Below are 27,999 nucleotides of genomic sequence, written 5' to 3'. Positions count from 1 at the left end.
GTTAAAAAACCCACTATAATCACTAGAATATAACTTCTCCCCAATCACTTGTACACTGTATAATGGGTGCTACAATTTACATCTGATACTTTCCAAAATCGGCTATAGGCATAACCGCATAAGTGATAAGTCTATAAGACTATAACAGAAGGGAAGCATCATAGAAAATAATAAGTGACGAAAAAAACAAATTAAATTATGAACAGATGTAATACACATGTACCACTAGGAAAACAATTCCTATGGCATGCATATAATAACACAACAATAAAATACAAAATCTTGAGGCATTGCAGTGATACAGGGTAATACCAAAAGATGCATAGGAGAGTAAGATTTTTCAGACTTTCACCCTACCAGCTTACGTAGAGTTAAGAGATTCGGTCACAAAGGTTCAAACATTCAAAGTATATGCCAAAAGGTCTTCGGTGCAAACGGAATCTGTATCAGCAGTGACAAGTATTCAACATTTTTATAAAGGTTGAACATAATTTTGGATTAGATAATTGCAATCATAACAGCAATTGATTAATAATATTCCTTTTTTTTAGAAAAAGGAGTTCAATTCTCATTGTAAACCTAATTTCCTATCTCCCCACTCCCTACCCCCCTTCTTCCGACACCACCACAACCACGCACACCCATATATACACAGAGAAAGAAAAGGGAAAAAGAGGAAAGAATGCAATTTTCCGTTGCAAAATTGCTAGTATTTACTTGAAACAAATCATTTGGATATTTGCAAAAATATATTAATAAATCAACTAGCAGAGTTATATTGGTTGTACATACCATTCATCTGCTGATTTCTAAGAGCTTAGAGCCTCAGCTTGCCTGTGCATATGAAACCAATGGCTTTCCCCATAAGCATCACTATTATGTGTTTTCCTTGCAAATATTGCAGCTATTAAATTCATGCCTCTCCACTAACCAAACTATTTTCATCTTTGCCAGAGACACTACCAAATGCTTCATTGTTACTCCTCTTTACATCGTCTTTGTTCATGGAAGGCTTATCCTCGGAAGGGCTAACCAATTTCCTGATAAACTTTTTTGAGGGAATTACAGAATCGTCCTCTGAACTCCTTTTAGATGAGACTCTGACTTTGCCAATCTTATCCCTAGGCTGCTTACTCTTCCCTTCGGCTAAACCATCTTTTGCCAGGCTATTAACTTTTTTTGACGAACCCTTGTCAGTTGATTTTTGTAATTCTGCAGTATCTATGGGGAGTTCACTAGTAGGCTGACTATTTGAATTTTCTGATTCTGTAGCAGGAAGCATTGCTCGGTGGCTAAGTCGCAGATGTCCCTTATCATTTATCTACAGCACATGCTTAAAATCATTAGGTATTATAAATACAATTGAAGATGAAATAAATCTCTATAGAAGAGACATTTCTATATTAAATCAGAAAAGAAGGGAGAGAAGAGAATAAATAAAGTTCTATTCAGTGCAACCAAAATATGTCTTTCATTAAAATTATCTGTTATTGCATATGCATATGGTCGGTACATATCATCAACTTTGATTGCAGCAGCTTCTAAGTTTTGACATAACCTTACTCTATGAGATCTAATGCAAACAATTTTGCACTATGTTGGGATTTGTGTGTTTATTCAAAGCAAGATGAATGGAGAAAATAGAAAAAATATTAAGTAACTCAGGATGGTAATGAAAAATCCAATTAATAAATGGTTAATATTTGACAAAAATTTGATTACTTATAGGTAAAAATACACTTACCTTGCTTTAGATGTGGTAAAATTCAACCAAACTCTGCTCAACCTCTAAGAATATATGTTTACTACCCTGATATAGGTAATAACTAATAATACTACATTCAGTACCCTTATAATTCTAAAAAAGGTCATGAACCACACTTGTAAAGAGGAATAGATAAACCATCAAGATAAAAAGGCAGAAGGTTCAAATTGAATTATAGATAATTTTGATCATTAGAGCTACAAAATGTAAAATAACGCACCTCTATAAGCTTTACATCAATGCGGTCTCCCACTTGGAAAGCCTGGAGAAGAATATGTCAATATCATCCCACTGCTATTTTTAGCATGTAATAATATTAAATAAATAATTTCATTTTACGAAAAAAAAGTAAACATTTACATCTTCTGGCTTGGCTAGCCAACCTGAACTAAGTTCGCTAACATGGCACAGTCCCTGCATAAAATGAGAAGACATAGAGATTGGAATTTCAACCATTCTATAGAAGAATTAACTATTTCATTCAGAACTTAAATTAAATGAAAATATTGAAGAACAAAAAGCATACTACTACTAACTAGTACTACTATTATTATTGCAACCTGACATTACTAATTATTTCATGGTTCTAAAAATCAGACCAAACTAACCAATTCAACCGGATTAACCAGGTCCCAGTCACCTGACCAATCTGGTTCAGACAAAAAACCGATTGCAAAAACCAGGTAAAAAAACCACTAAAACCGGTCAAAAACTGATGAACCAGTCCAGTTTCTTTTATTGAAAAAAGTAAAATTAAAAAAAAAAATCATTTTTAGTATATATATATGACTCAACATCGATTGAATTTTGGTTAAATCTTTGAACATTTAAACATCTAGCTTTGCTAGTTCAATGACCGGTCTAGTTTTTAGAATCTTGAATTATCTAGAAGATAGGCTTTTGGCAACCAGGTGGAAGTATGTACCTCTCGTCCAGGTGCTATCTCTACAAAAGCTCCATATGGAACTATGGACTTAATTTCGCAGTTCCTGAAGAAGACAAGAAAAGATAACTTTTTCTTATCAATAGTTTTGCCAATATAAAATTTATTATAGATAGAATATATTTTCTGTGGAAAAAAAAAGGAGCACAAAGAAGAATAATAACGAATACATCTCCTTTATATTATTTGTAGATGACACATATATCATGCTAACTCCATGGGGTAAACACCAGAAAGCCATATGAACAATACTTTCCAAAGCCGATTCTCTGCTTCATGAATGGCACAAGGGAGAAGGAACCACCCTTTGCTTACCCCAAAACAATAAAAATAGCTTGTTGGATTAAGTATCCAATAAGTAATGTAAGAAGTTGAACCATATTAGTTCTTTGCAGATGTTTGAATAGATTACTTCCCAGCTGTTGCATATATTTTTTTTAACTTCTAAATTAAACATCTTTAGTAAGTCAATGCAAGCAGCAGGCCAACATAACCAGAAGAATGAAGAGATATCTAATTACCTATATATATCACCAATAGTTGGAACCATTGTCAAACTACTAATCATCGCTTTAGACCTCTCCAAACTAGACAAATCTTTTGCAGTTATTTTCACCTGCAGAAGCCAAACAAGCGTTATGCATAGTATTCCAGCAAGAAAGTAACCATATAATAAATAGATGTGTGGAAATATGCTGATTATCCTCATACAGTGCCATCATCTTCTGTATCAATAGCCTCTACTCCAGATTCTTCAATAAGGCTCCTCACTTTTTTTCCACCAGAACCAATTATTAGATTTATTCTCTCAGGTTGGACCTATAAAACAATATAGGATGTGAGAAAATAACATTGTATGCTGCAGGTCTTAATTTGAGGATAAGGTCTGTAAAATGGGACACTGAGTGATGGGCAACACAGGGAAAAATGAGCAAACAGACCTTCATTATGTGAATTAATGGTGCGTGCTTGGAAAGAATTTTTGCTGGAGGGGGTGAGCATTTCATCATTTCCCCTAGATTAGGAAACAGTCAAAAGAAAGAAGAGAGATAAGTAATCTGAAAATCCAAAAGATAATCTATTTGCTTTTTGAAAAGAAGTAACGGAAATATATATATATACAATTATTTTCTAACTCTTATTTGCAAGCCATTCTCGCAAGTCATAACACCTACAAATTCCCATTGATAAATGCCTTTGAATGTCTTTTTATAAAAAGCAAAAAGAAAAAGAAAAGGAAAAAAAGAAATCTGCATTTCAATGCCCAAGGAACCTAAGCTGATATCATCCTCAACTGAGTTTACATATCGTGTTGCAAAGTAGCATACTAGCATACAACATAAATTTCCCCAGGGGTATGTTAGTTTGGGGAGTACGAATGAGGTAGAAACTTTCATTAATAGAGTTTGATGTCTAAATTTGCATATGTAGCTCATCCATGAAAATGTCCACTCTATTTTTATCCCCCAACCATACATATGCCTAATGGTTTCTTTTTCTTGGATTTTGAGAGTAGTACTCACTCACATCATTTTAGCTGCATTTGGATTATGAATGCATTATTAAATCCAATGAACTATTTTACCTCTAACAACTAAATCCAAGTTCTAATTTCTCTCAACATACTCAGATCTAGCTCTTACAAAATGCTAAACCACTCAACATGGACTATACAGTCAGTAAAAGACTGCCATTATTAAAATGACCTTATTAACAGTTGCACCAAACATTTTAACAAATCAATGTTACAAAATAAAGTGGCACCCGAATTTTAACAAATCATAATTAAAACAACTTTATTCACTGACAGCAAGTCTTAGTTTTTTTAGGTTTTACCAAGTATATGCTTCCTGCCCTCTCTAGCCTGTAGGAGTGCCTCTCTCATGATGGGCAAAGTAATTCCTCCTACCTGTGACATTGACAGATTAACAACTAAATTAATGTATTTATGTACCTATCTAGAAATAGGAAGGGAAAACAAACATAAAACACGACTAGATGTACATTGAATAATAAATGCTTCAGGTTTATTTTCTAGGGAAAAAAATACCTTAAACCCCAAAAATATGAATAAAAAAAACTCTAAATCCCAAATGAGGGGGAAAATGAAATAACTATCAAGATGTTAGAATTAAAATTTTCATAGTATTCCACCTTAATGTCCATCTGAAATGCAGTTATACCATCTTCGTTTCCAGCAACCTGCATTATGTCATAGTCAATACATTTTTAGCTTATGTATCATGTTGATTAGATTCCTTTTTTTATAGAAAGACTTCATTGACTGAGATAGAAGTATAATTGTAACAAAAATGGAACCGGAAATAGATAAACCCCCAGAACTCTTAAGAAGCACCTATTCCAAGTAAAAAAGAGAAAATAAGCATAAAAAATTCAACTGTGACTTGAAACCTTGAAATCCATATCTCCGGAAGCATCTTCAGATCCAGTTATGTCGGACAGAATCAGTGGAGTTCCATCACCACCAAATTCCTTGGTGTCCAGTACCAAACCCATGGCAATGCCAGCAATAGAGCACTTAATAGGAACCCCAGCATCTTGCAATGCTAAGCAACCCCCACAGACAGAAGCCATGCTACAGAAATACAAATTGAAATTAAATGTAAAAACTATAAAGAATCCATGTTTTTAATAGGTTACTTTAAAACCCATGTGACCTTTTTCTTTAAATATGAAAGAAAAATGGTACAAGTTGGGAGGATATGAGATGCTACGTACAAAAGCCAAAACTAACAAGAGAAGAGTTTGCAACCAATGCAGCATAGCTTTTGAATCTATCAACACGTGTGGGAGGAAAAGTCATACAAAAAGATCATGAACTTTACACCAAAGATTTAGATTTTTGGTATTCTCTTTTTGTACATAAATATACAGCACTTGACCCGACAATATTGTGTTTTTAACTGGTGGCCATAGGTTACTGATTTTATATATTTTGTTTTTCACATAGTAAAAGAAAATTATTAGAACAGAAGAGACTATATAAAACAAGATAAGCCATCCTTGTATAGGTGCAAAAGCATAGTTAGGACATAAAATGCCTAGCTATGTAAGAATGCATGCCAATCCTTTTAAATATCAGCTAAAGGAATCCCATTAAACAGAACATGTACTGAGCAGTTAGCACCAAAAAGAAGCCATAAAAGAAAACCATATCCCAAATGAAATCAATACTCAAAAAGAATCATTGCAAGTACTAGAATTCTTTTCCAACCAGGTGCACTAGAGCACTGCAAAAACTGCAGACTTCTCATAGAATCTTTGTTCTTTTACATGAGATAAAACCTCTGAACTTGAGAAGAAACTGATACAAGTCATAGAGCAAACCAACAATTCCTCAAAGATACCAAAAAGATTATTCAACAGATATCTTGCCACAGGACAAGATGGGACCTAAAAGCATTAACATCTACACTCAAGCATTAATGCAAACCACAAAACCCACAAAAAAATAACATAACTCCTCCACAAAATAGAATGAAACCTAGGGTGATTTGGACCATATGTAAACAAAGCCCACCACTAACCTTTCCCTTTGATATTTAGCAAAGACAATTTAGAAAAAAAATAACATGAATAGAATCCTTCATGCAGACCTAGTATCCCAAATTACCGATAAAGTGCATACTCCATGAAAAACTGAATCTTATAAGCATAAAAATTATGCATTCTAATTTATTATAATTTATATTTGAATACCATAACATTAAACTTTTGGGTAGGAGATATATCTCTTTAGTGTTTCCTTGTATTTTCTTTGTATAATTACCGTATCCATGTCTTTTGTTGTACAAGATTCTTCCTTTTCTTGGGATTTCCACATTTTTGTAACCTAAAGAGTCCCCTGAATTAGGGAAAGTTTTGGCCTTTTGGGTCCCCTTGATAATGCTTCTTTCTCTTCAAACCCCAATAAAAGGTTATGGTCTCTCTATCTGGTTTTGTTCAACTGCTAATATTATTTCCAAATCCTAAATCATACCAACCTATACAATATCTTTCCACGTTGATAAACCTATTTGGAAGTCTAAAGCTCCCTCTAAAGTCAAATTGTGCTCAACAGAATTAACACCAATGACAGAGAGATTCAAAAGCCACATAAGGTTATTTCCCCTCATGTGCATGTTATGTTTGGGGAGAATTCAGAATCAATTTCACATCTGTTTTTGCACTGTATACTGGCTAATGAAATTCCTATTTTCAGTATCTGTGGTTATTCTTGGGCATGCCCTGAGACTTTGGATCAGTTTCCTTGACTAGTTTTGGGAGCAAGAAAGAGGCAAAATTGTTGTGGCGTTGTGTTGTATATGCCACTATCTAGAGGATTTGGCTGGAGCACAATTCTCATACATTCAACGACAAACATTTAGGCAAGCAAGCTTGATAAGATAGAATTAGGCATTTAGCCTCTTTGGTAATAGAATAAGCAAGTATAATCAAGAAGAGTTTAGAAGAGTCAGTTAGTTAGAATCCTCTGCCAGCTAAGATAGGACAGCTGCAGCTAGTTACAGGCTACAGCAGTCACAACTAACTCATATGTGAAAAGGCTGTTATGACTTTGTACTAGCTTGCACAACAAGCAACAATCTCTCTATATAAACACAGTTCTGCTACTGTGATTTAGTAATGAAATCAAATTCTAAATTCAGAGTTATCACTCCAAATTCTCTGAACTCTCTGAACTTTCCTTTCTCTATTATGGTACCCAGAGCTTAAAAAGTTCAAAAGCATGAATCCAGTTTTTTTCTCATGAGCATTTTAAGGTTTTTTAACTCTGTCTATGTTATACTTGCGGTACATAGCCGGTCCCAAGCCCGGATAAAGGAGGAGGGTTGTGTTAGGTATTCGACAACCAACATAAAAATTTAGTCGAATCTTCATGACATGAATCAAAAACGTTATTGCGCTAAAACTAGGTCATTGCCCGGAAGCAACGCACTGTATGTCTCGAGTACGGTATCAAATGAGTAAGAGCCGTTGCATCGGTGCCCGGATGTAGTGTTAAATGAGCAAGGATTTTCGCGTTTTCGTGAATGGAAGAGGGTAAATAAGCTAGTTCACAAAGTAGAAGGTAAAGGTCAGAGTGACAGAAAGTTGAGATTTGGGGCATGGAACATAGGCACTCTAACAAGAAAATCTATGAAGGTGGTAGACACCATAACAAGGAGAAAGATTAACATTATGTGCTTACAAGAAACAAAATGGGTTGGTGTGAAGGCAAGAGAGTTGGATACTTCTGTATTCAAACTTTGGTATACAGGAAAGGTAAAGAATAAGAATGGGGTTGATATTATTGTGGATAAGCAGTGAAAGAAGGACGTAACAGATGTCAAGACGGTGGAAGATCGGATCATCTCTATCAAACTTGTGGTGGAGGGAGGTGTTTTTCATGTGATTAGCGCCTATGCACCGCAAGTGGGTTCGGACGAAAGCATGAGATAAGGTTTTGGGAGGATCTAGAGAGATTGGTCCAAGACATACCTTCGGGAGATAAGATTTTCTTAGGAGGAGATTTAAATGGCCATGTTGAAAGAGAAGGGGCTGGGTATGGAAGTATTCACGGAGGCTATGGTTTCGGGGTGATCAATGTCAAGGGTAAAATTATTTTGAACTTTTTCTCCATCTTTGACATTCTCATCGCAAATACATGTTTTAAAAAGAGAGACGAATATCTTATAACCTATAAGAGTAGCATGACACTCTCAAATCGACTTCTTCTTGTTGAGGAGAGTCGACCGGAAATTTTACATTAATTGTAAAATTATCCCGAGAGAGAGTTTAACAACACAACATAGGATGCTCGTCATGGATTTTCGCGTTGAGCAAGAGAAAAGACATCATACGAATAATCCAAGTACGAGGTGGTGGCGGATCAAAGGTGAGGAGCAAAGAAGCTTCATAAGACGGGTAAGAGAATAGGTAAAGTGGGATAGGAATGGAAGCGCGGAAGAAATGTGGAGGTAGATGGCAGAAGTTATTAGAAAAACAGCAAAAGAAAGTTTTGGTGAATCTAAAGGGATAGGACCAAGAGACAAGGAGTCCTAGTAGTAGAATGCGACTGTACAAGAAAAGATAAAGATAAAAAGAGTGCTTTAAAGAGTAGTCTTTATGGCGCAATGCAGATAATTATGAAAAATATAAGGCGGCTAAGAAAGAGACAAAAGTGGCTGTAAGTGAAGCAATAACAAGAGCATATAAGGGTCTCTACCAGTCTTTGGGCATGAAAGGAGAAGAAGGTATATATAGAAGCGCAAAGAGCCGTGAAAGAAGAACGAAAAATTTGGATTCAGTTAAGTGCATAAAGGATAAAGACGGAGAAGTGCTGGCTCAAGAAGAGAAGATTAATGAAAGGTGGAAGAGCTACTTCTACGAGTTATTTAACAAAGAACATAAGACTCTTCCGAGCCTTAGTCGGTTATGCACAATGGAAAAAGATCAAAACTTTGACTACTATTGAAAGATTCGAAACTTCGAGGTAAAAAAGACTCTAAAGCAGATGAAAAATAGCAGGGTAGTAGGACATGATAATATCTCGATTGAGGTTTGGAAGGGTCTTAGAGGAAAAGATATCAATTGGTTAACCAAACTTTTTAATGAGATTTTAAGGTCAAAGAAAATGCCTGATGAGTGGAAAAAGAGCACCTTGGTACCTATCTACAAAAATAAAGGGGATATACAAAGTTGCGAAAACTATAGAAGGATCAAACTCATGAGTCATATCATGAAATTATGGAAAAGATTGATAGAACGAAGGTTGAGAAAAAAGACACAAGTAATAGAGAACCAATTTGGATTTATGCCAGGCAAATCCACCACCGAAATGATATATCTATTAAGAAGGATGATGGAGAGATATCGTAGTAATAAAAGGGATCTACATATGTTTATTAATTTGTAAAAAGCGTACGATAGAGTGCCAAGGGAGGTCTTATGGAAAGTTTTAGAAAAGAAAAGAATAAAGATCGCATCTATTCGTGCAATTAAAGACATGTATATGGGACCACAACTAATGTGAAATCTCAAGGTGGTATGACAGAAGAATTTCCTATTGGTATAGAATTACATCAGGGATCATCCTTAAGTCCATACCTTTTCATATTAGTCCTGGAAATACTCACAGAGCACATTCAAAAGCCTGTGACATGGTTCATTCTTTTTGCCGATGATATTGTCATTATGGGAAAGTCAAAGGAAGACCTAAATAAGAAGTTGAACTTAGAGAAGTTCTAAAAGTGTATGGTTTGCGCATAAGCCGTAACAAGACAGAATATATGGAATATAAATTCGATCTGAGAAGGAAAAACTCTAATAAAGTGAAGATTGGAGAAAACATCTTACGAAAAATTAAAAGTTTTAAGTATCTGTGATGTATCATACAAGATAATGGAGAGATTGAACAGGATGTAAAACATAGAATCCAAGCAGGTTGGTCAAAATGGCAGAGTATATCTGATTTTATATGTGACAAAAAAGTGTCTTTAAAACTTAAAGGTAAATTCTATCGCACTGCTATAAGACCGGTTATGCTTTATGGTACGGAGTGTTGGGCGGCAAAGGAGAGCGCGAACATATAAGCTAAGTGTGACAGAGATGAACATGTTGAGATGGATGAGTGATTATACGCGATTGGATAAAATAAGGAACGAAGATATAAGGGAGAGAGTTGGAGTAGCACCCATTGTGAAAAAGATGATAAAATTGCGTCTCAGATGGTTTGGACATGTGAGAAGAAAACCGACAAAACATCTAGTCAGGAGGATGGATAAGATGGAAGATGGACAAGGAATGAAAGGCAGAGGAAGACCTAAGAAGACCATACATGAGGTGGTCAAACGAGATCTACATGTAAACGATCTCTCTGTAAACATGATATATGACAGAACTCAATGGCGCCGTTTGATTCATGTAGCCAACCCCACCTAGTGGGAGAAGGCTTTGTTGTTGTTTGACCATTTTAAAATTTTTTCCTCTCTAACTTATTGAGAGATTGGAAGGCTAACTCTAAATATAGCTTTTGTTTTAGTTGTCTTTTGCTCTTGTATGGAGGTTATCTTATCCTTCATTTGCTTGATTTATTCTTCTCCATGTTAATTGAGTTCTTTTATCCCCCAAAAGAGTAAAATAAAATAGAAAGAAAATGCAAAGATAAAATCTCACCTTGATGAGCCATTGCTTTCTGTGATAGTACTCTCAACACGTATAGTGTAAGGGAAATCATCCTCTGGAGGCAAAATTGGTTCAAGTGATCTCTCTGCAAGCATCCCGTGTCCAATTTCTCTTCTACTTGGTGCACCAATTCGGCCAACTTCCCCAACACTTGAAGGAGGAAATGAATACTGCAAATTTTAATCGAGGTACTAAGACCAAATTGCACTCTGAACATTCTGAAAACTTTTAAAAGCAATATATATACTTAAGATTAAGATTCCAAACTGTCTTTAACACGCACACACACACATTCACATATTTATAAATAAGCAAGCAAAACATGTATTAAAAACAAATTATCCCAATGATCACCCAACTAAATATGGATTAGTTTAGACTGGATTTTGAGCAAAATTATAATCTTGTGAGTCATTTAGTACATAAATCAAATGAAAAATGTCAAACAATATTGAACTGACAGTAACAAAATTTCATTACATGTAAAACAAACATAAAAATAATGATTTTTCCTTAGTCAAAGAAATTTACCAAAGATTAAAATCTCATTAATAGAAGCAATGAATTCTGATAAAGTATGTGATAGGAATCTAGTATCAGATGAAGAAGAAAGTGGAATCATCTATCTGTATTACTCAGAAGGAGAATAAAAGTTGCCAGGTATTAGAGATCCAGCTGCTCTACCAAGTTCCAATTCCAAAACTGAGATAAGATATTGCCCTTGATATCTCTCCCCTTCCTTCTATAGCCATCCACTTCCCTCCCAAACCTAGACATTCTCTCACCCTATTAGTTACAAAACCCATCCCAAACTACACTTAATTACAATTAAGCCCCTTTGATACCAGTCTACTTTCTAATCTTACTCAGGAAATGAGTGGAAGTAATACTAATATTTGGGGTCCTAACTGTTTGTTAGGGGCTTTAGTAGTAGTACTTGACCTAATTACTAAGGGCACAATAAGTTACTGTACTAGACGAACATCTTAATATAATACCATAGTATAGCATTAATTGTTCTATAATATTTTCCCTATATTTTTCTTACTTTCTTCCTCTCCTTTCATCTAGTGTAAGATTAACAACCAAGCACTGACCATTATTATTCTAGGCATTATTCTCGTATTTCCTTCCTCTCCTTTGGACTTATGTGATTTTATCTTGGCTCTTGGCTTCACCACGCCAGCCAGCCATATACTCCATTTGAGTACTTCAAAATTTCTCACAGTAGATGAAAACCACAAAATTGCAAGAGAAGATAAAAATATTCATGTTATGGAGAGACCTGAAGATAGAACCTCTTGTATTCTTCAACATCTATAAGATTGTCTATTCTTTGCGCCATTTGCTTATCTCCAAGAGTAACAACAGCGACTGACTGTCCAACAGACAACGAATAAGTTAGAAAGTAGCAGCAAAGAATAAGAATATATATATTTTTGGCATGGGGGGATACAAGATGCCATATCACTCAAATGATAAGATGCAAATATACAATTATACATATCAAGAAACTCAATAAAGTAACCTAACAAGAAACTGTTGTCAATTTGTCATAATAATGAGATATGAATAGCACAACAATTTGACAAAATAGGGCATCCAAAAGATTATATATGTTGACATGATTGAGAATAAAATTAAATGGAAAAGGTGTATTTCTACTAAATATAAGCTTCTTATGGAAACAAAGTCATGATAAGTGTGCCTAACACCCATTGAAGAACAAACTGGATAACTAAATTTCTTCCTGATGTAGCTGTTTATATTTCAATAAAACCGTCTTTAGTAATCTCACGGGAAGAAAGCAAAGTGTGTCTATATATATATATATATATATATATATATATATATATATATATATATATATATATGTGTGTGTGTGTGTGTGTGTGTGTATTGTGTGTGTGCGTGTGTGTGTGTCACCGAAAAATAATTTTTATTCGTGTAATGTTTTAAAAAACCAACTGTTGGATTAGAAGCTTATATGTTATAGATCCTACAACAACAACAAAGCCTTATCCAGTAGGTGGAGTCAGCTACATGGATCAAACGACATCATTGTGCCTTCATACTCATTTTTTGCCACCCAACACTCCGCCACTCGACCAGTCCACTTGAATCTTATGGTTTACATCCTCCTCGATTTCTCCATTATCCTATGTAATACACTCAAGATACTTAAATCTCTTTTCTTGTTGTAGGGTGCTTTCTCCGATTTTCACTTCTATATTAGTGTTTTCCCTCTTCGTGCCAAACTTACATTTCATATATTCCATCTTACTATGGTTAATGCGTAAACCATTCGCCTCTAAAGCTTCTCTCTACAAATCTAGCTTCTCATTTATATCTTCCCTTGATTTTCCTACAAGGACATATTAACAAAAAGCATGCACCATTGTACGGTTTCTTGGATATGCTCAGTAAGCACTTCCAAAACCAATCTAATAAGATATGGGTTTAGAGATGACACTTGGTGTAGTCCTACAGTGGAAAATTCCTTTATCATACCACCTTGAGTCTTCACACTAGTTGAAATCTTATCATACATGTCTTTAATCGCATGGATATATGAAAAAACATTTTTCAAAACTTTCCACAAGACCACTGTTGGTACCCTATCATATGTCTTTTTTTCCAAAACAATAAACACCATATGTAGATCTTTCTTGTTATTTAGTACCTCTCCATCATTCTTCTTAACAAGTATATAGTCTCAATGATGGATCTGCCCATCATAAAACCAAGCTGATTCTTTGAGACCTATGTCTCCTGTTTCAACCTCCATACTATCACCCTCTCTCATAACTTAATGGTATTACTAATGAGCTTAATCCCTTTGTAGTTTCCATAATTTTGTCTGTCCCTCTTATTTTTGTAGATAGGAACCAAGATATTATTCCTCCACTCATTTGGCATCTTCTTAGAATTTAAAATCTCATTGAAAAGTTTGGTTAACCAACCAGCACATTTTCCTCCTAAACCTTTCCAAACCTCCATCGGAATATTTATTGGGCCTACTACCATGTCATACTTCATCTGCTTTAGAACCTTGTTTACTTCAAAATCTCAAATTCTTCAATAATAATTGAAGTTTTGGTCTTCCTTTGTGTATAACCATCCAGAGCAAAAAAGAATCTTCTGTCCCTCATTAAATAACTAGTGAAAGTAACTATTCCATCTTTCGTCAATGCTCGTCTCTGCCCAAAACCTCACCATTTTTGTCCTTAACACCTTAACTTGATCTAAATATTTCGTCCTTCTTTCTTGACTCTTCGCTAAATTATATGTTTCTTTCCCCTTCCTTTGCACCCAAAGACGAATAAAGACCATCATATACTATCATTCTCGCTTCGCTTATTGCCACATTTGTCTTATTCTTAGTCGTCTTATATTTTTCATAATTTTTTCCATTACGGCATAAAAACCACTATTTAAAGCATTCCCTCGTTATATTTGCCTTCTCTTATATGGTTGTATCCCACCATCATGACTTGTCTCTTGCTTGATACCTTTAGTTTCACCAAAACTTTCTTGTCACCCTTTTGAAAACTTCTGTCATATCACTGCACATCTCATCTGCACTTTTATTTTCGTCCCACCTTGCTTCTTCTACTCGGCTTGGAAAGTTTTTTTGTTTGTCACCTTTCATCCACCACCACCTGACCCTCGAGTTCCAATCCTGATGCCTTCTCCTCACCTTTCCCTCATTGCGAAAATCCATAACAATCATCCCATGTTATGTGGTCAAAAACTCTCCTCCAAAATGATTTTGCTGTTAGTGTGAAATTTCCATTCAACTCTCCTTAACAGAAAAAGAGATCGATTTGAGAGCTTGTTACACCACTCTTGCAAGTTATAGAGTGTTAGTCTCGCTTCTTAAAGCAAGTATTTGCGATAAGAAGTTAAAGATAAGTCCAAGATGGTTTTACTGTCGGTATTGACAACCCAAAAACCAAGATGCCCATGGATTCCTTTGTATCCACGACATATCCGTTGAAGTCTCCACCCAAAAAAACCTTATCTCCCAATGGTAGGTCCTGGATTAAACATTCTAGATCTTCCAAAAGCCTTTTGGTGTTCTTCCGAACCCCACTTGTGGTGCATAGACGCTAATCACATAAAAAGCCACTCCTTCCACAAGTTTTATTGCGATGATCTAATCGTCCACCCTTTCAACATCTACTATATCCTTCTTCCACTGCTTATCCACCATAATACCTACCCCAATTCTATTCTTCACCTTTCCTGTATACCAAAGCTTAAACCCAGGTTTAGCCAACTTCTTTTCCTTCACCCCGCCCAATTCGTTTCTTGCAGGCACATTATGTTAATCATTCTCCTTGTCATGGTATCCACCACTTTCATAGATTTTCCTGTAAATGTGCCTACATTCCATGTCTCAAATTGCAACTTTTGTTGCCTTTATCCTTACCTTATATCTTATAGATCCATCTCAAGCAAACTTCATATCAATCCAAATCGTTTATTATACCTTTACATACATGAAAATAGGCGTAATATACTTGTTCAAAATATACATGGACAAAAGGTTCTTCAATTACATGCTTATTGATGTTCGATTTCGATAAAATTTGGTAAAGAGGATATATATATATATATATATATATATATATATATATATATATATATATATATATATATTCCAAAAAGACTGCTTGTGGACAACAAATGACAATTTCTACACCCTACAATACAATTATGCTCATATGTCGTGATCCTAAACACAACATTGTTAATAGATTTCGTTCTCTTTAAAATAACACTAGAACTTTAGGCACCGTTTGGTTAGTGGGTGTGTCCACCCAATACACAGACACAGTGACACACGCCCACCGTTTGATTGTTGAGACATAAATTATTGAAGGACACGATAGTACACAGTGACACACAATAAACATGTATTTTGTGTGTTTCTAAAATACGCAGACACATATTTCATGGTGGACACAGATTTTTGGACATTTTTACACATTATCTTGTGATATCTCCAAATTTACCCCCTCTCTCTCTCTCAACATCACTCCTTTCTTCTTCACTTTCACAAATCCTCTTCTCTCTCAACACTACTCCCTTGTTCTTACAAATATGCTGCCTCTTCTTCACTTTTAATTACTCCCACTACTTGCTACTTGTTACTCTCTCTCTCTCTTTACACCTTCACCTTGGTGCTTCTCACTTCACCCTCACTTGCAGATCTGGTCTTTCTCCATGTGGAAGAAGATGTCACCACCATCATTCCTCGCGGAGGAGACACCACCTCTTCCATAACTTCCTCCTTTTTCTTTGTTTTCATTTTCATTATTTTTTAATAAAAAATTAGATTTGGGTTCTGTTGCTTCTATATTTAGATTGTTGAAGGTATTGGCATTGGTTTGTGCCAACTTTGAAGGGAGAGATCAATAAGGCAGAGATGGTGGTGGTGGTGGATGTGATGGTGTTGTTGCTGCAATATTGACATCTTAGTTTAATTGTGATTAGTGTGTTCTATTGTGTATTAGTTACCGAAGGCAATTGAAAATTTTGGGTATTGTTATGTCTATGTCTCTTTATGTATTTGTGCCTATGTCTCATGTGCTTCCACCCATTAACCAAACACAGCCTTATTGATCAATCCTGTTCTCATTCAGGTATCCCATTTTCCTTAATCAAGGATACCATAACCATTCACTTCTCTCATTCCCAATAAGAAGTGTTATTCTCTTCCTTCATTGCCCTTGTTGGTCATGTGAGGCAGCCCATTTTACCCTTGCCTCAAATGACAAGGGTTACTAATTTGCACCATCCAAGGAAGAAAATGTCACAGACGATCTGACATAATGTAAACAAAGGAACGCAGTGATATGCTCCAATCATTTTCGTATATCCAAAATACATTTGGATATATATACAACCTCAAAATTTTAGTCCAAGATAAAATGATAACTAGTCAAAAATTGCACACAAGACAAACAAGAAAAACAATGGAAAAAAAAAACCAGGATAGAATGGGACACATGACTGACAAAGCAAAATTTTGTATATAAAACTGATGTCTCGACTCTCAAACCTGTGTTTCGCCTCTTGTAAAAAGAGCACTTCCATGTGCTCTAGGTAGTAGCCCACATCTTGCATTGATTGGACGTATTCCATTTGGTGTTCGCCCATCACTCCGTCTTCCCCCCTGTCACATGCACAGAAAATAAATCACCAAAGATGGATACCTTCTGTTTGCTAACCCACCATGCATTGCAAAATGCAAACTAATGAGTCTAGCAAATTTATCCAAAATTCTAGACAGTCAACATAAACTTAATTAACAAAAATAGTTATATCAATTTGTCACGGACTCACTCAACTCAAAAGATTAAGCTACCAAAAGGAGGCACATGAAGGGTGTTACAACACTTCAGAAATAAAGAAAAAGCTAATTAGTGTGTTTGCCCAAAATTAGTTGCTAAAAGTTTTTCTTTTTTTTTTTTTGTGTACTATCATAGGAACTACTTGTATGATTGTATCTCAATTGAATCAGATCAATGGTTGGTAGTGAGCTATGGAAGTCCAAAGCACATGTATACTTAAGTCAATCTGGCTTTTCGACTATGATGAAAAGGTGGTCAGATGAACAGTTAATCTTGGATTATGTTAACTCAGAGGCAAAGCTTCAGCACACAATCCAGGAATAAAATTCGGATATGCTCCCAGATTCTCTCTTACTTTCTTTCACTTCCTCCAGGTTTCTGTCACTTTGTTTCCCAGTTGGATAGTAACAATGATGAACAAGTATTAAGACACTATCAGTGCCTATATAGGTCTTCTCCAACTAAAACTAAAAAAGGATAGCACATCTAAATAATTAACAGTGTAGAATGGAATAACCATGCAAGGAGTTCAACGTTCACCAGTTGTTGAGAACAGTAACTGCCTGAAGACTCTTGGGATAATAGTTGTTCTATTTGAGCTTTCACAAACGCTTAACTGAATGTGTTGTACACTTCTACTCAACTATCCCTACATTTTGTTTGGTTTAAAATTATCCACTTTCCAGTTAAAAGGTCTCCCGCTATTATTTGTTTCTTTTTTTTTCCCTAAACATTGATGATTAGACAGTATTACCAAGACAGAAAATAAATGCACTTACCTAACAATGTTTAGATATTATATTATCTTTTATTTTTATCCTTTCTTGGGTATGTAGTCATCTTAACTATTTTATTACAATTGTTCATACCTCTACAATGCGCTTCCTCAAAAACTTGGATGAAACTTCTTTAAATACCAACTTTACATCTACCTCAGCAAACTGTAACAGAAAAAATAGATATATGTTAAAAAGAAAAGAAATTAATTCATCAAAATATCAAATACAAGATGACAGGGCATTGTCTCTACATCAATCAAGAAATCCAAAGACAAGAGTGAGAAAGCAAAAGTGTAGACATTTAAAATACAAGAAAATGAATCCAAAAGATAAAAGCTTCCGCTGCAAGGGAAGTAGAAAATATGAGCTACCAGTTCAAGAACATTTTTTGCTTAATTCGGTTGTTGGGTGATGGTAGGGGAATACGAGATGTTAGCAAGAGAAGAATGTATAGATCAAAACAACCATTTGAAGAGAACCAGAAGAAGACATCTAAATATTGCTAGCAGAATACTGACAGACCAAGAATTAAGACTGGCTCATTTCTCTGAGAAAATTACAATTGCACAGAATCAAGTGCATCCGTATGAAGGGTATGCTTGTGCATCCTCCTAGAAGAGACTTTACCATAATGCATGACAAGTCAACTGGTTCTCAACAAAATAAAAGTAGATATCCTTTCTCGTCACCCACAAACCAAACATCATGTTCTGGTCTTTCCATTCCTTAGAAAACAAAGTAAAAGATTTCACTGAGAAAGATTATGCAGAACAGTAATACTCCAATAGCCAAGAGAGAGAGAGAGAGAGAGAGAGAGAGAGAGAGAGAGAGAGAGAGAGAGTACACAGAATATAAACATATGCAGAAAGAGCACTGAGCCTAAGATCTCAATAGTCCAAAAAACTGCTAACGTAAGAAGTATAACAGTAGTACTTACCAATTGAGTTGGTCTGGGTGAAGTTGGCTTTATATGAACATCACCTTCATCAACTTCACCATCAACAATCACTTCCTCATCTTCATCCTCCTCCTCAAGAATCTCCGCGATAGTTTCAGCATTACTCCTTAATGTTGGGTCATTACTGACAAACCCATTTTCTGTAAGTATCTTCAGAACCTTGTCTTCTAATGCTGAAATGGCTTTCCTTCTTGGTATTTTGTTTCTAATTTGAAGAACTTTTAGCAACTCATCACCAGCAATTTCCTACACATTACCAAAATCTTATGTTTCTATCCTGATCATCAATTAAAAACATTCAAATGTCAAATAATGAGTATCAAGAACTTTGTTCTATGTTTCAAATATTACCATCTATTTTAATATGCCCAAAAAATAAAAAACCCTTCAAAATTTAAGGGTAAATGATCGAAATACCATCAAACCAGAAATGTTTTATGAAACGGATTATTGGACAGTAAAAGGTGAACAAGAATACAAGCTTAGTGTGTCCAGATGAGGATGCTTCGGAGGATAATTGGCCATACTTGAATATAGAGAATAAAGAACGACAACATGAAAAAAAAGTCGGAGTGGCATCTACTGTTGAAAAGATGACATAATCTTGTCTTAGGCGGTTTTGACATGTTGGGAGAAGACCAGTGGAAAGAGACAAAAGGAGACCTAAGAAAACTCTCAGCGCAGTGGTCAAGGGAGCCTAAATTGGCTTACTTTAGACATCGTTAGATCCATGTGGCTGACTCCTCCTATTGGGAAAAGACTTTGTTGTTGTAGCATCTATCTTCAATAATGCATACACCTTTTGGCACTTCTCACCTAAATGTATTAAAAGGCCCTTGGCACCTTAAGAGTGCCATATGCATATGCCATACTCCATTGGTCTTGAAATAGATACCAGTTTTGCTACGTATTAGTGCTTTATAATTTATATTATATTATTTAGATATAAAATTAATGCTAATCATATAGTTGTTGAAAGGGCCTCCTATCTAATCCCATCCCCACCTAAATCCTATAATTTCATTATGCTCCTTTTAGCCCTTGTAGTTTCTAGGTTTAGCTGAGATCAATCTGTTTTCTCTCGGCATTCTTTGTAGCTCGGATTTATTTCCTTTGGCTTGCTACTCTTTGGTTTCTGTTTGTCTTTGTTTTAATTGTCTACTTGGATTATCTTAGTCAGACCATGTTCATCACATGACCAAAGAGTATCAAACTTTAAGTCTTATTACCACCTTGTTCGAACAATAGAAACATACTGCAAGTAACATGGGAAAAGATTAGGAGCGAATAGCACCTTGCACAAGTTTATGTATTTACCAATTGGAGCTAATTAAAATATTTGTTATTAAAGAAACAAAAGAAACTGACTCAGCATTGCAAAGGGCATACTTCAACATATTTATAAAGCTCAGGAGGAGGTAGCTTGATTGCGTCAAACATCTTTGGTTTCCCACACTTCTTAACCAAAGCTTCTACTTCCTTACAGATTGCTCGCACTGCATCCTGATATTAGACAAAAAGACAAATTAGGCAATAGGGACTGGTAACTACAAAATAGACATGTTTCGTTTGTTTTTTTTATTTTTTATATTGTTTTAAAGAAAAAAAATAAAAGATATAGCTGAGGAAAGATGTACAAAAAAGATTGGAGTATATGAGAGCCTCAACAAAGGAAAACAGAAAGCAGGAGAGGGGAATAAAAAAGGTACAGAAACTTCAATAAAACTGGCCATTATTGAAATAGCTGTCCACTCCCTTTGCATGTATGAAACCTTTAGCTCATAAATAGGCCATGCAGTGATCACCGTAGAGATAATAATAAATGGCTGGATCATATAACAAATTTTCCAGTCATGTGCCATCAATTAAGATGCAATCATCCATTCCAACCACACTCCTCAAAGAAGGCAAAGGACAATATAGATGACAACATCATCAAAATGAAAGCATATTAATCCCGCTATAACAAAAACTAAATGCCTTGGGGGAACTTCCTCCATCTTATAATGAATTTCCCTTATCAGTGTCCATTTCAAATGCAAAACAGCATGATTAGCCAAGGAAAAAATGGATTGAATGTCATCATGATATAAACAGGTCAATCCAGAAAAGGAAGGTAGATTTAATTTCTATTCCTTCTCTAAGATAGAAATACAGAGACATAGAGACGGATATTTTCTATCCCTGGTTTTAGGAAGTACAAAAAATACATGAATTTTCTGCCTTTGAGACAGAAAAATTGTGTCTTTGTCCTTGTCTCCACAACCAACCAAGTATTTGTGTCTACTATCTCTGTATTTTTGTCTCAGATGTAGTATCCAAACACAGCCTAAGATAATAATGTAACTAACATTGGTACATTAATGAAACAGAATATTTTTACAGACCAAAACCTTATGTGAAGACAATTAATCTTCCATGATCTCTTAGGAAGCTAAATTGACATATGCTCTATGAAGCACAGGCAATATGTTATGCATCACACTCATATGACCACAGGGGAAGAAGAAAATTTATCAAATATTCTAATGATCAATGAGCATCTCTACATACTAATGGAAGTTAAACAACCTGACCAACTTCTACAGCTTTAAGTAACTTCTCTTCTGGAAGCAAATTGCTATAGCCCTGCAATAAAAATCCATACCAGTTCAGCAAACATAATAAAAGTACAACCAAAAGAGTTTCAAGATTCACAAATATTACATTCTGAATAGTTTGATTAATTGAGCATCATTCTTACTTAGACACTAATGCAGAATCATCCATATTTTCCTTAACATGTCTGAAATTATGACCATTAGTTATTTTTTGAAGAGAAAAAAAAAATGGAAAACTATTGAGGTTATGGCAGATGGCGTTGCAACAAATGGCGGATATATTAAAAAAAAGTATAAATTGTATACAAATAAAAATAATAAAATAATCTACAAAATATAATAAACTAATATGAAACTATCTATCCATATTATAACAACCAATATTAAAGATTAAAACTAATATCAAATTGACATAAATAATAATATTAATATAAACTAAGCAGCAGCAGAAGCAAATCGAAGGTTTAGAATGGAAACAAAAAATTGGGGGCGGGAATAGGAAAAAAAGAGGAGGATTAAAATGGGGGGTGGAAAAAAACTTAAGGGTTCAAATATACAGAAGAAAAGGAAGCTGCTTAGAGAAGCAGATTCATGAACAACGTTCAATGTTGTCGTCTTCCTCTGCAAGTGATGGTGCCATTGTCATCAATGTTCGGTGCCTCCATTGCTTCGTCGTCATGGCCTTCCTCTGCAGAACAGCAGGGACGCTGTCAGTGGTGATGCTGTCAGCAACGCAAGTCTTTGTCTCCCCGAGCAGCAGAGAGGGAGAGTAAACAACAGAGAGTAGAGAGGGTGTGAAGAGGCAGAATACAAGAGCCAGAGAAGGATTGCCTTATACATGTTAGGTTTAGGCTTATTAAAATGATCAAAAGACCCTCTAATTTTTTTTATTAAAAAACAAAAAAGAAAACAAAAAGAGCCACCATTTCTGCCTTACATGTATCGGACTGCCATGGAGCAACTGCCAATGCAGCCACCATTTGCCCAAGGGCATTTCCACAACACTATGCGCTTAAGTTGGTGATTAGCCCAGAATCCAGAAACCACCACACCATGGCCGCAATTTAAAAACACTGGTCAACAAGCCAATTTCTTATATTTATTTGGTAATTGTCTCTTTGAAGTTAACAGTGACACTGGTATTTATTTATTAAAGTAACTCCCTAAAAAGGGGAAAATGGAACATGGAAATCTTCTAGCTTCTTCCTGAAAAAAGTGGTCATTTATATTTCTTCTTACAAGAGCGCATGCACTGTTGTCATGTCCCTAATATGTAACTTTTACAAGGAAAATGGTAATGATTTCATACCTCAATCATCAATATTGCACTATCTGTTCCAGCCAGCACAAGGTCCAACTCAGACTTTTCCATCTCCTCGGTTGTAGGATTTACTATATACTTATCACCAACAAGGCCAACTCGAACTCCAGCAACTACTTCTGATACTGGAACTTCTGAAAGTGCACTGCAGAAATTAAATTATTATGATTAATGATGAATGCTTAAGGGCATATTTCAGACAGTATCATGCATGTTGCTAAAATAACTCAAATCTAATAGATATGTGTCTGCACATGTGTTTCTATACAGAGCACCATGCAGGCATGCACATGTGCTTCATTTTGACATCCTTCATCAGATATCTTATCATCTTGTCCTCCTTCCACTTGGACTTGTTTCCTCTTTTTAATGTATTATCGTTTCTATTTTGGGATAACAAATGTCAAGGGTGAGGGCATTCTTCTTTAATATTTTAGAATGACAAGCATAGCATCATGCATGTGGCTTAGATGCCTTAGGTTGGCAGCAAATAAAATGCTAAACTTACACTGCTATACCAGCAGCAGTGACCGCCAAGGAATCAGGGGAATGCAATCCGTCATAGCTTAAAACCTAGAAGCATAAATTGCATTAGACAATAGCATGTGAAAATTTCCACAAGTAAGGAACATACAGACTGCCACTTTATCCACATTAACCAAAGTACAATACCTCAATCATTTAAATTAGTACAGCAGAGGAACAAAATAAACCATGTTAAAATGTAAACCAACAGGGTGCTGGCTAGGGTTTATAATATTCACAGCACCAGCCATTGCATTAGTAGTAACTAAATAGTTTTTATTATTTGCAACTTATAATATTCAGTAGCATAAACAAGGAAAGCCAAGGAAGGTGATAGACAAATACTGTATCGTTTTACAAATATAGAACATCAATGACAGCAAAGCATTTTTTCACAAGGTACAGCCAATTACAATGAACAAATGTTACAAAAATTATATAATTATTATAAAATATCATGTCTTGCGATTATAATAATTATATCTACTTCTAAAAGAAATGAGGTATTAACGTTGTTCCTTTAAATTCTGCATCTCTTTAGATATTTTTGTTTGAAAACTAAAATATTTGTGTTTAAATCATGATTAAATTAATTATCCGATTCAATGAAATTGAACTATCATGTAATGAACTAAAATTAGGCGAAGAACCGAAACGGAGACATAATTGCTGATGAAGGGAAAGGCCCATACCCAAGACAGTATTTGAGTTTCATGGTAGAAGCCCTTAGGCATTGTAGGACGAAGAGGCCTATCTATCAATCTACAAGTAAGAACCTGAAGGCAAAAAGTGATCATCTAAAAATAAGTAACATAATTTAAAAGAAAAGGGGAAAAAATTGCAGAGAAAACATTTAAATAAGGTGTCTTATTTTCTCCAGAAACTTAAGCTTTGGCCAAATGACTGAAAGTCTGAAACTTGGCGGAGAGATTATCATAAGCAAGGGTGAATATCAAGATCAAAGGCCGAAACAAAATTGGCAAAACAAGTCACGTGTCACAATCATAAATAAGCACCCAAAACCGAGATTAATAATTGGCTACTACAAAGTTAACGATCAGTAAATTAGCACCTCATGATCTTTTGCCTTTCCTTCTCGCTTGAAAAACCCTCCACTGAAACAATTAACCACCAAAAAACCATTACATGCATGAAGCAGCAAAGAATCAAGCGAATAGTAATACAATGGAAATCTCTGACATACCTAGTGCGACCAGCTGCTGAAAAACGCTCTTGATAATTCACAGAAAGAGGAAAAAAATCAGATGGCTCACTAGCAGCATCATCCAAACATATAGAAGTATACACAATCTGCAGAACCCAGCCACAAAAAAAAAAACAAACACAAAGCAAAAGAGTAAATTGCAATTTCTCACACTAATTTACCATGTGTTATCCTAAAGCATGGTAAAATTTAAGTTTTTTCATCCATAAATAAAATGCTAACAATAGACACCGAAGAAAGCAAAAGCTGCAGTATATGCGTGGCATCAGGCATTCATCTATCAGTTGAATTTCGGTACATATTGACAGCACAATCATGAGCAATTTTTAACAATTACCACTCACCATCTCAAAATGAAGAACAAAATAAATATATTCAATGTTCCAATTGTGGCTAAATATTTCATACCAACAAATGCCAGTAAATTATTTATTTTTTCCATAAATAGTAGTTTTTTTTTCCTAGCGCAAGCACAAAGTCAATTTGCAGAATCTAACCTCTATTTTTCAAAAGAAAAATGGAAAAACTTACAATGTTTAGGAACCTCAAAAAACAACAAACCTTGCAGTGGAAAACCTACTCTTTATTACAAAAGAAGAGTAGACACAATTTTGATCCATATGAAAATGTTCACAATCATGGACAAAGAAAGTAACTGCCAAAATATGGAACTTACTGTCTCGCCATCTGTAACTGTAACTGACGCACTGGCTTGTCTTCCTATATGACCAGTCTCAACCAAAATCTGTAGAACTTAACATGTCAATGAAAACTAGTACTGAGTATACCTCTTTAACTCAACAAAGATACTTTTGCCACAACCACAATACACAGATACAACAATAGTGTAAAATAAAAAAGTTATGAAAAGTTATAATTTGGGGGATAGAATAAAAGGAATCTCTGAATCATACCACAGGCTTAAAGTGTCAAAAAGAATAAAAAATCCTTTGCCACCAAAATATTTAAAATTAAAAAAAATAACAATTTAAGACCTTTGTTTCCCTTTCTTTTCTTTTTTATTCATTTGATAAAAGAAGAATTTCATTAAGATGAGAAGGATAATACAAGATAGAGGATAAGAGAGTTCCTCTATGCAAAAGCAAAACAAACAATTTAAAATTCAGTAACTAAGATTAAAATATTTAAGAATATATAAAGCATATTAACCAAATCAGTAGTTGCGCAGTGATTGAAGAATTCAAGATATGGTGAGAATTGGATTAGGGAGGGAAATCACATGAAGCAGAGAGCTAGCCAACAAAAACATTGAAAAATGTTCAACAAAGAATGAGACCAATGCATAAATCCTCCCAACCAAATTTAAGAGTCACTCTCCACTCAAAACAAAGGTTAGACATAGACCAAAAAGAGAATTCAAATGGCATGCACCGTGCATGAGTACATTAGCCTTTATAATGCATCCCAATTAATCTGGCGAAACAAACATTTACTTTGATCACTCTATGCCATAGTGAACAAACCTCCAAGTAAACCAGTGATAAAATTTCGCTAGAAGGATCATGTATTCACTAAAACAATTGCCAAACCTAAGGCGCCTCCTCCTTCTCGGTTCTCAGGATCACAAGAAGAGTGGAAAATGAGAAAAATCCTTAAGAGTGCTTAATTACAGCATGATTCTATTAGCATAGATTTATGTTTGTATGAACCAACTTCTCTTTGCTGTATTACTCCACATACCAACTTAGTAGGGACACTATAGCAGAACTCAACTACACTCTAACACGATCCTTCTTAAATTTTGCCACTTTCAATCATAATAAATAGTTCATGAAATTCTTAACCAGGCTATAATAACACCAAACTTCACACACTATCAAAAAAATTTGAAACAAATAAAAAATAAGAATAAGAATAAGGATAACAGTAAATTAATAATATCATCCAAACTCACATGTCTATCGCCAACAGGAATCTTCACGGAGTACGGTTGCGGCGCAATGTGTGTGGCGCCATCGCTGTTCTTATCGTCCGACGGTTCCGTGGAAGCTCTGACAGCAAAGCCGTTACGGTTGTTGTTGCCGGAGAACAGGAGGGAGAGAGAGCGGGAGCGGCATTTTCCTTCCTTAGCAAAGCCAAAGTGAGGTCGGAAAGGGAGGAACCAGCAAGGAGGCTGAGAACGGCGGTGGTGGTGGTGGTGGTGGAGCGTGGCTCCACCATGGAAGGTGTTAGTGCTAGGGCATGCTAACATCCTCCTGCCTCTTCTTTTTCTTCCTCGGAGGATTTACACTTTTCGAATTTGCTAGCAAGTTGGAGCTTCTTCTTCTTCTGGTTTCAGAAGAGCGGGCGAGTGGTGAGTGTGGGAGAGAAGAGAATAGAGGGAAGACGAGCAACCATTATCCGTTTTTTCTTCTTTTTTTGTTTTTGGTACTGAGTGGGCCTTATTTGGGCTGGTACAGTATTAAGAAAATGCGTGTGTAAATTATCCAACTCAATTCCTGATCATTACCCAAAACATAACTACGACCTTGACCCAAAAAAAAACACCATCAAATCAGCCTTATACGGTTATACCGTGACTATGTGAGATAAAAAATGTTATTTGTTTTTAGCGTCTTACCAATCACATTACCAATGGTTCTCATCACATATTTATCGTAGTATTCAATCGGAAGATCCGGGATCCTAACCCATGCAGCTATTTTGGTAAGTTGTTCCATGCTTGGGTTGAAATCCGGCCTCCATCTTTGGACTGCTAGGTAGTGATCGAATATTAGCCATGGCCCTCCTTTCAGTGCCCAGTTGTAGTCTTCTAGCTCTGTGAACCGAACCAGGAAAAACTCATTACCAACATCAATGAGTGTCAGCATCCCCTCCTTAATCCACATGCTCTCCAATCTTTTCTTCAAAACACCATACCCTGTTCTCCTTCCCAGAAACTTTATAATTAGGATATGCTCCCACATTTTGTTCAGTCTATGTTGCTCTGCTCTGTTGAGAATTAGGTTAGGGCACCCCTCTTCGTCCCATACAATTTTCCGCTTTGGTAGTTCGCGCCTCGCCTTCCACTCTTCGCTTCCCGGGACCTCCTCTTCTCTGTCAGAATATTCGAACTCAGATTCTACCTCCGAGTCCTCCTCTTCCTCCATGTTCTCTTCTTCATCTTCTGAATCAGATTCGTAGATAAAGTCTGGGCCTTTCACCATGCTAACATATGACCGCTTCGGTTGGGGTTCCTCTGGAATCTTTTTTTTCTCGTTTGGGGATGCGGCTTCCATGACTCTCTGTGCTTGGAACGCGTTTTCTTGTCCATCTTCACTGCGCAGTTTCCTTTTACTTCTCCGCAGGTTATCTATTTCTTCCGCTGACGGTGGTT

At 35.6% G+C, this 27,999-nt stretch overlaps 1 protein-coding gene across 2 annotated transcripts; it reads right to left on the bottom strand.

Annotated features, from left to right (window-relative positions):
* Position 1: 1 nt before the first annotated feature.
* LOC112696896 (probable polyribonucleotide nucleotidyltransferase 1, chloroplastic) lies at positions 2 to 27,055 on the bottom strand. Of its 2 annotated transcripts, XM_025749827.3 has the most exons (25): positions 26,578 to 27,053; positions 25,339 to 25,407; positions 24,642 to 24,748; positions 24,510 to 24,552; positions 24,130 to 24,213; positions 23,421 to 23,485; positions 22,901 to 23,057; positions 21,563 to 21,619; positions 20,381 to 20,494; positions 18,971 to 19,237; positions 18,124 to 18,195; positions 16,963 to 17,076; positions 12,178 to 12,270; positions 10,884 to 11,062; positions 5,121 to 5,304; positions 4,863 to 4,910; positions 4,545 to 4,617; positions 3,650 to 3,723; positions 3,420 to 3,527; positions 3,230 to 3,324; positions 2,691 to 2,754; positions 2,126 to 2,179; positions 1,986 to 2,027; positions 793 to 1,321; positions 2 to 441 (listed from the first exon to the last, which is right to left on the bottom strand). In XM_025749827.3, exons 1-24 carry the CDS (start codon positions 26,872 to 26,874, stop codon positions 914 to 916), a joined length of 2,868 nt encoding a protein of 955 aa, XP_025605612.1. In that variant the 5' UTR covers positions 26,875 to 27,053; the 3' UTR covers positions 2 to 441; positions 793 to 913. The 2 variants fall into 2 exon arrangements, with proteins under 2 accessions (XP_025605612.1, XP_025605613.1); XM_025749828.3 differs by lacking the exon at positions 25,339 to 25,407 and having other exon boundaries at positions 26,578 to 27,055.
* Positions 27,056 to 27,999: the final 944 nt, after the last annotated feature.

This window comes from Arachis hypogaea, chromosome 6 (genome assembly GCF_003086295.3).
Source record: "Arachis hypogaea cultivar Tifrunner chromosome 6, arahy.Tifrunner.gnm2.J5K5, whole genome shotgun sequence".
Classification (NCBI taxonomy): domain Eukaryota; kingdom Viridiplantae; phylum Streptophyta; class Magnoliopsida; order Fabales; family Fabaceae; genus Arachis; species Arachis hypogaea.
This window is presented reverse-complemented; position numbering and strand designations above follow the sequence as displayed.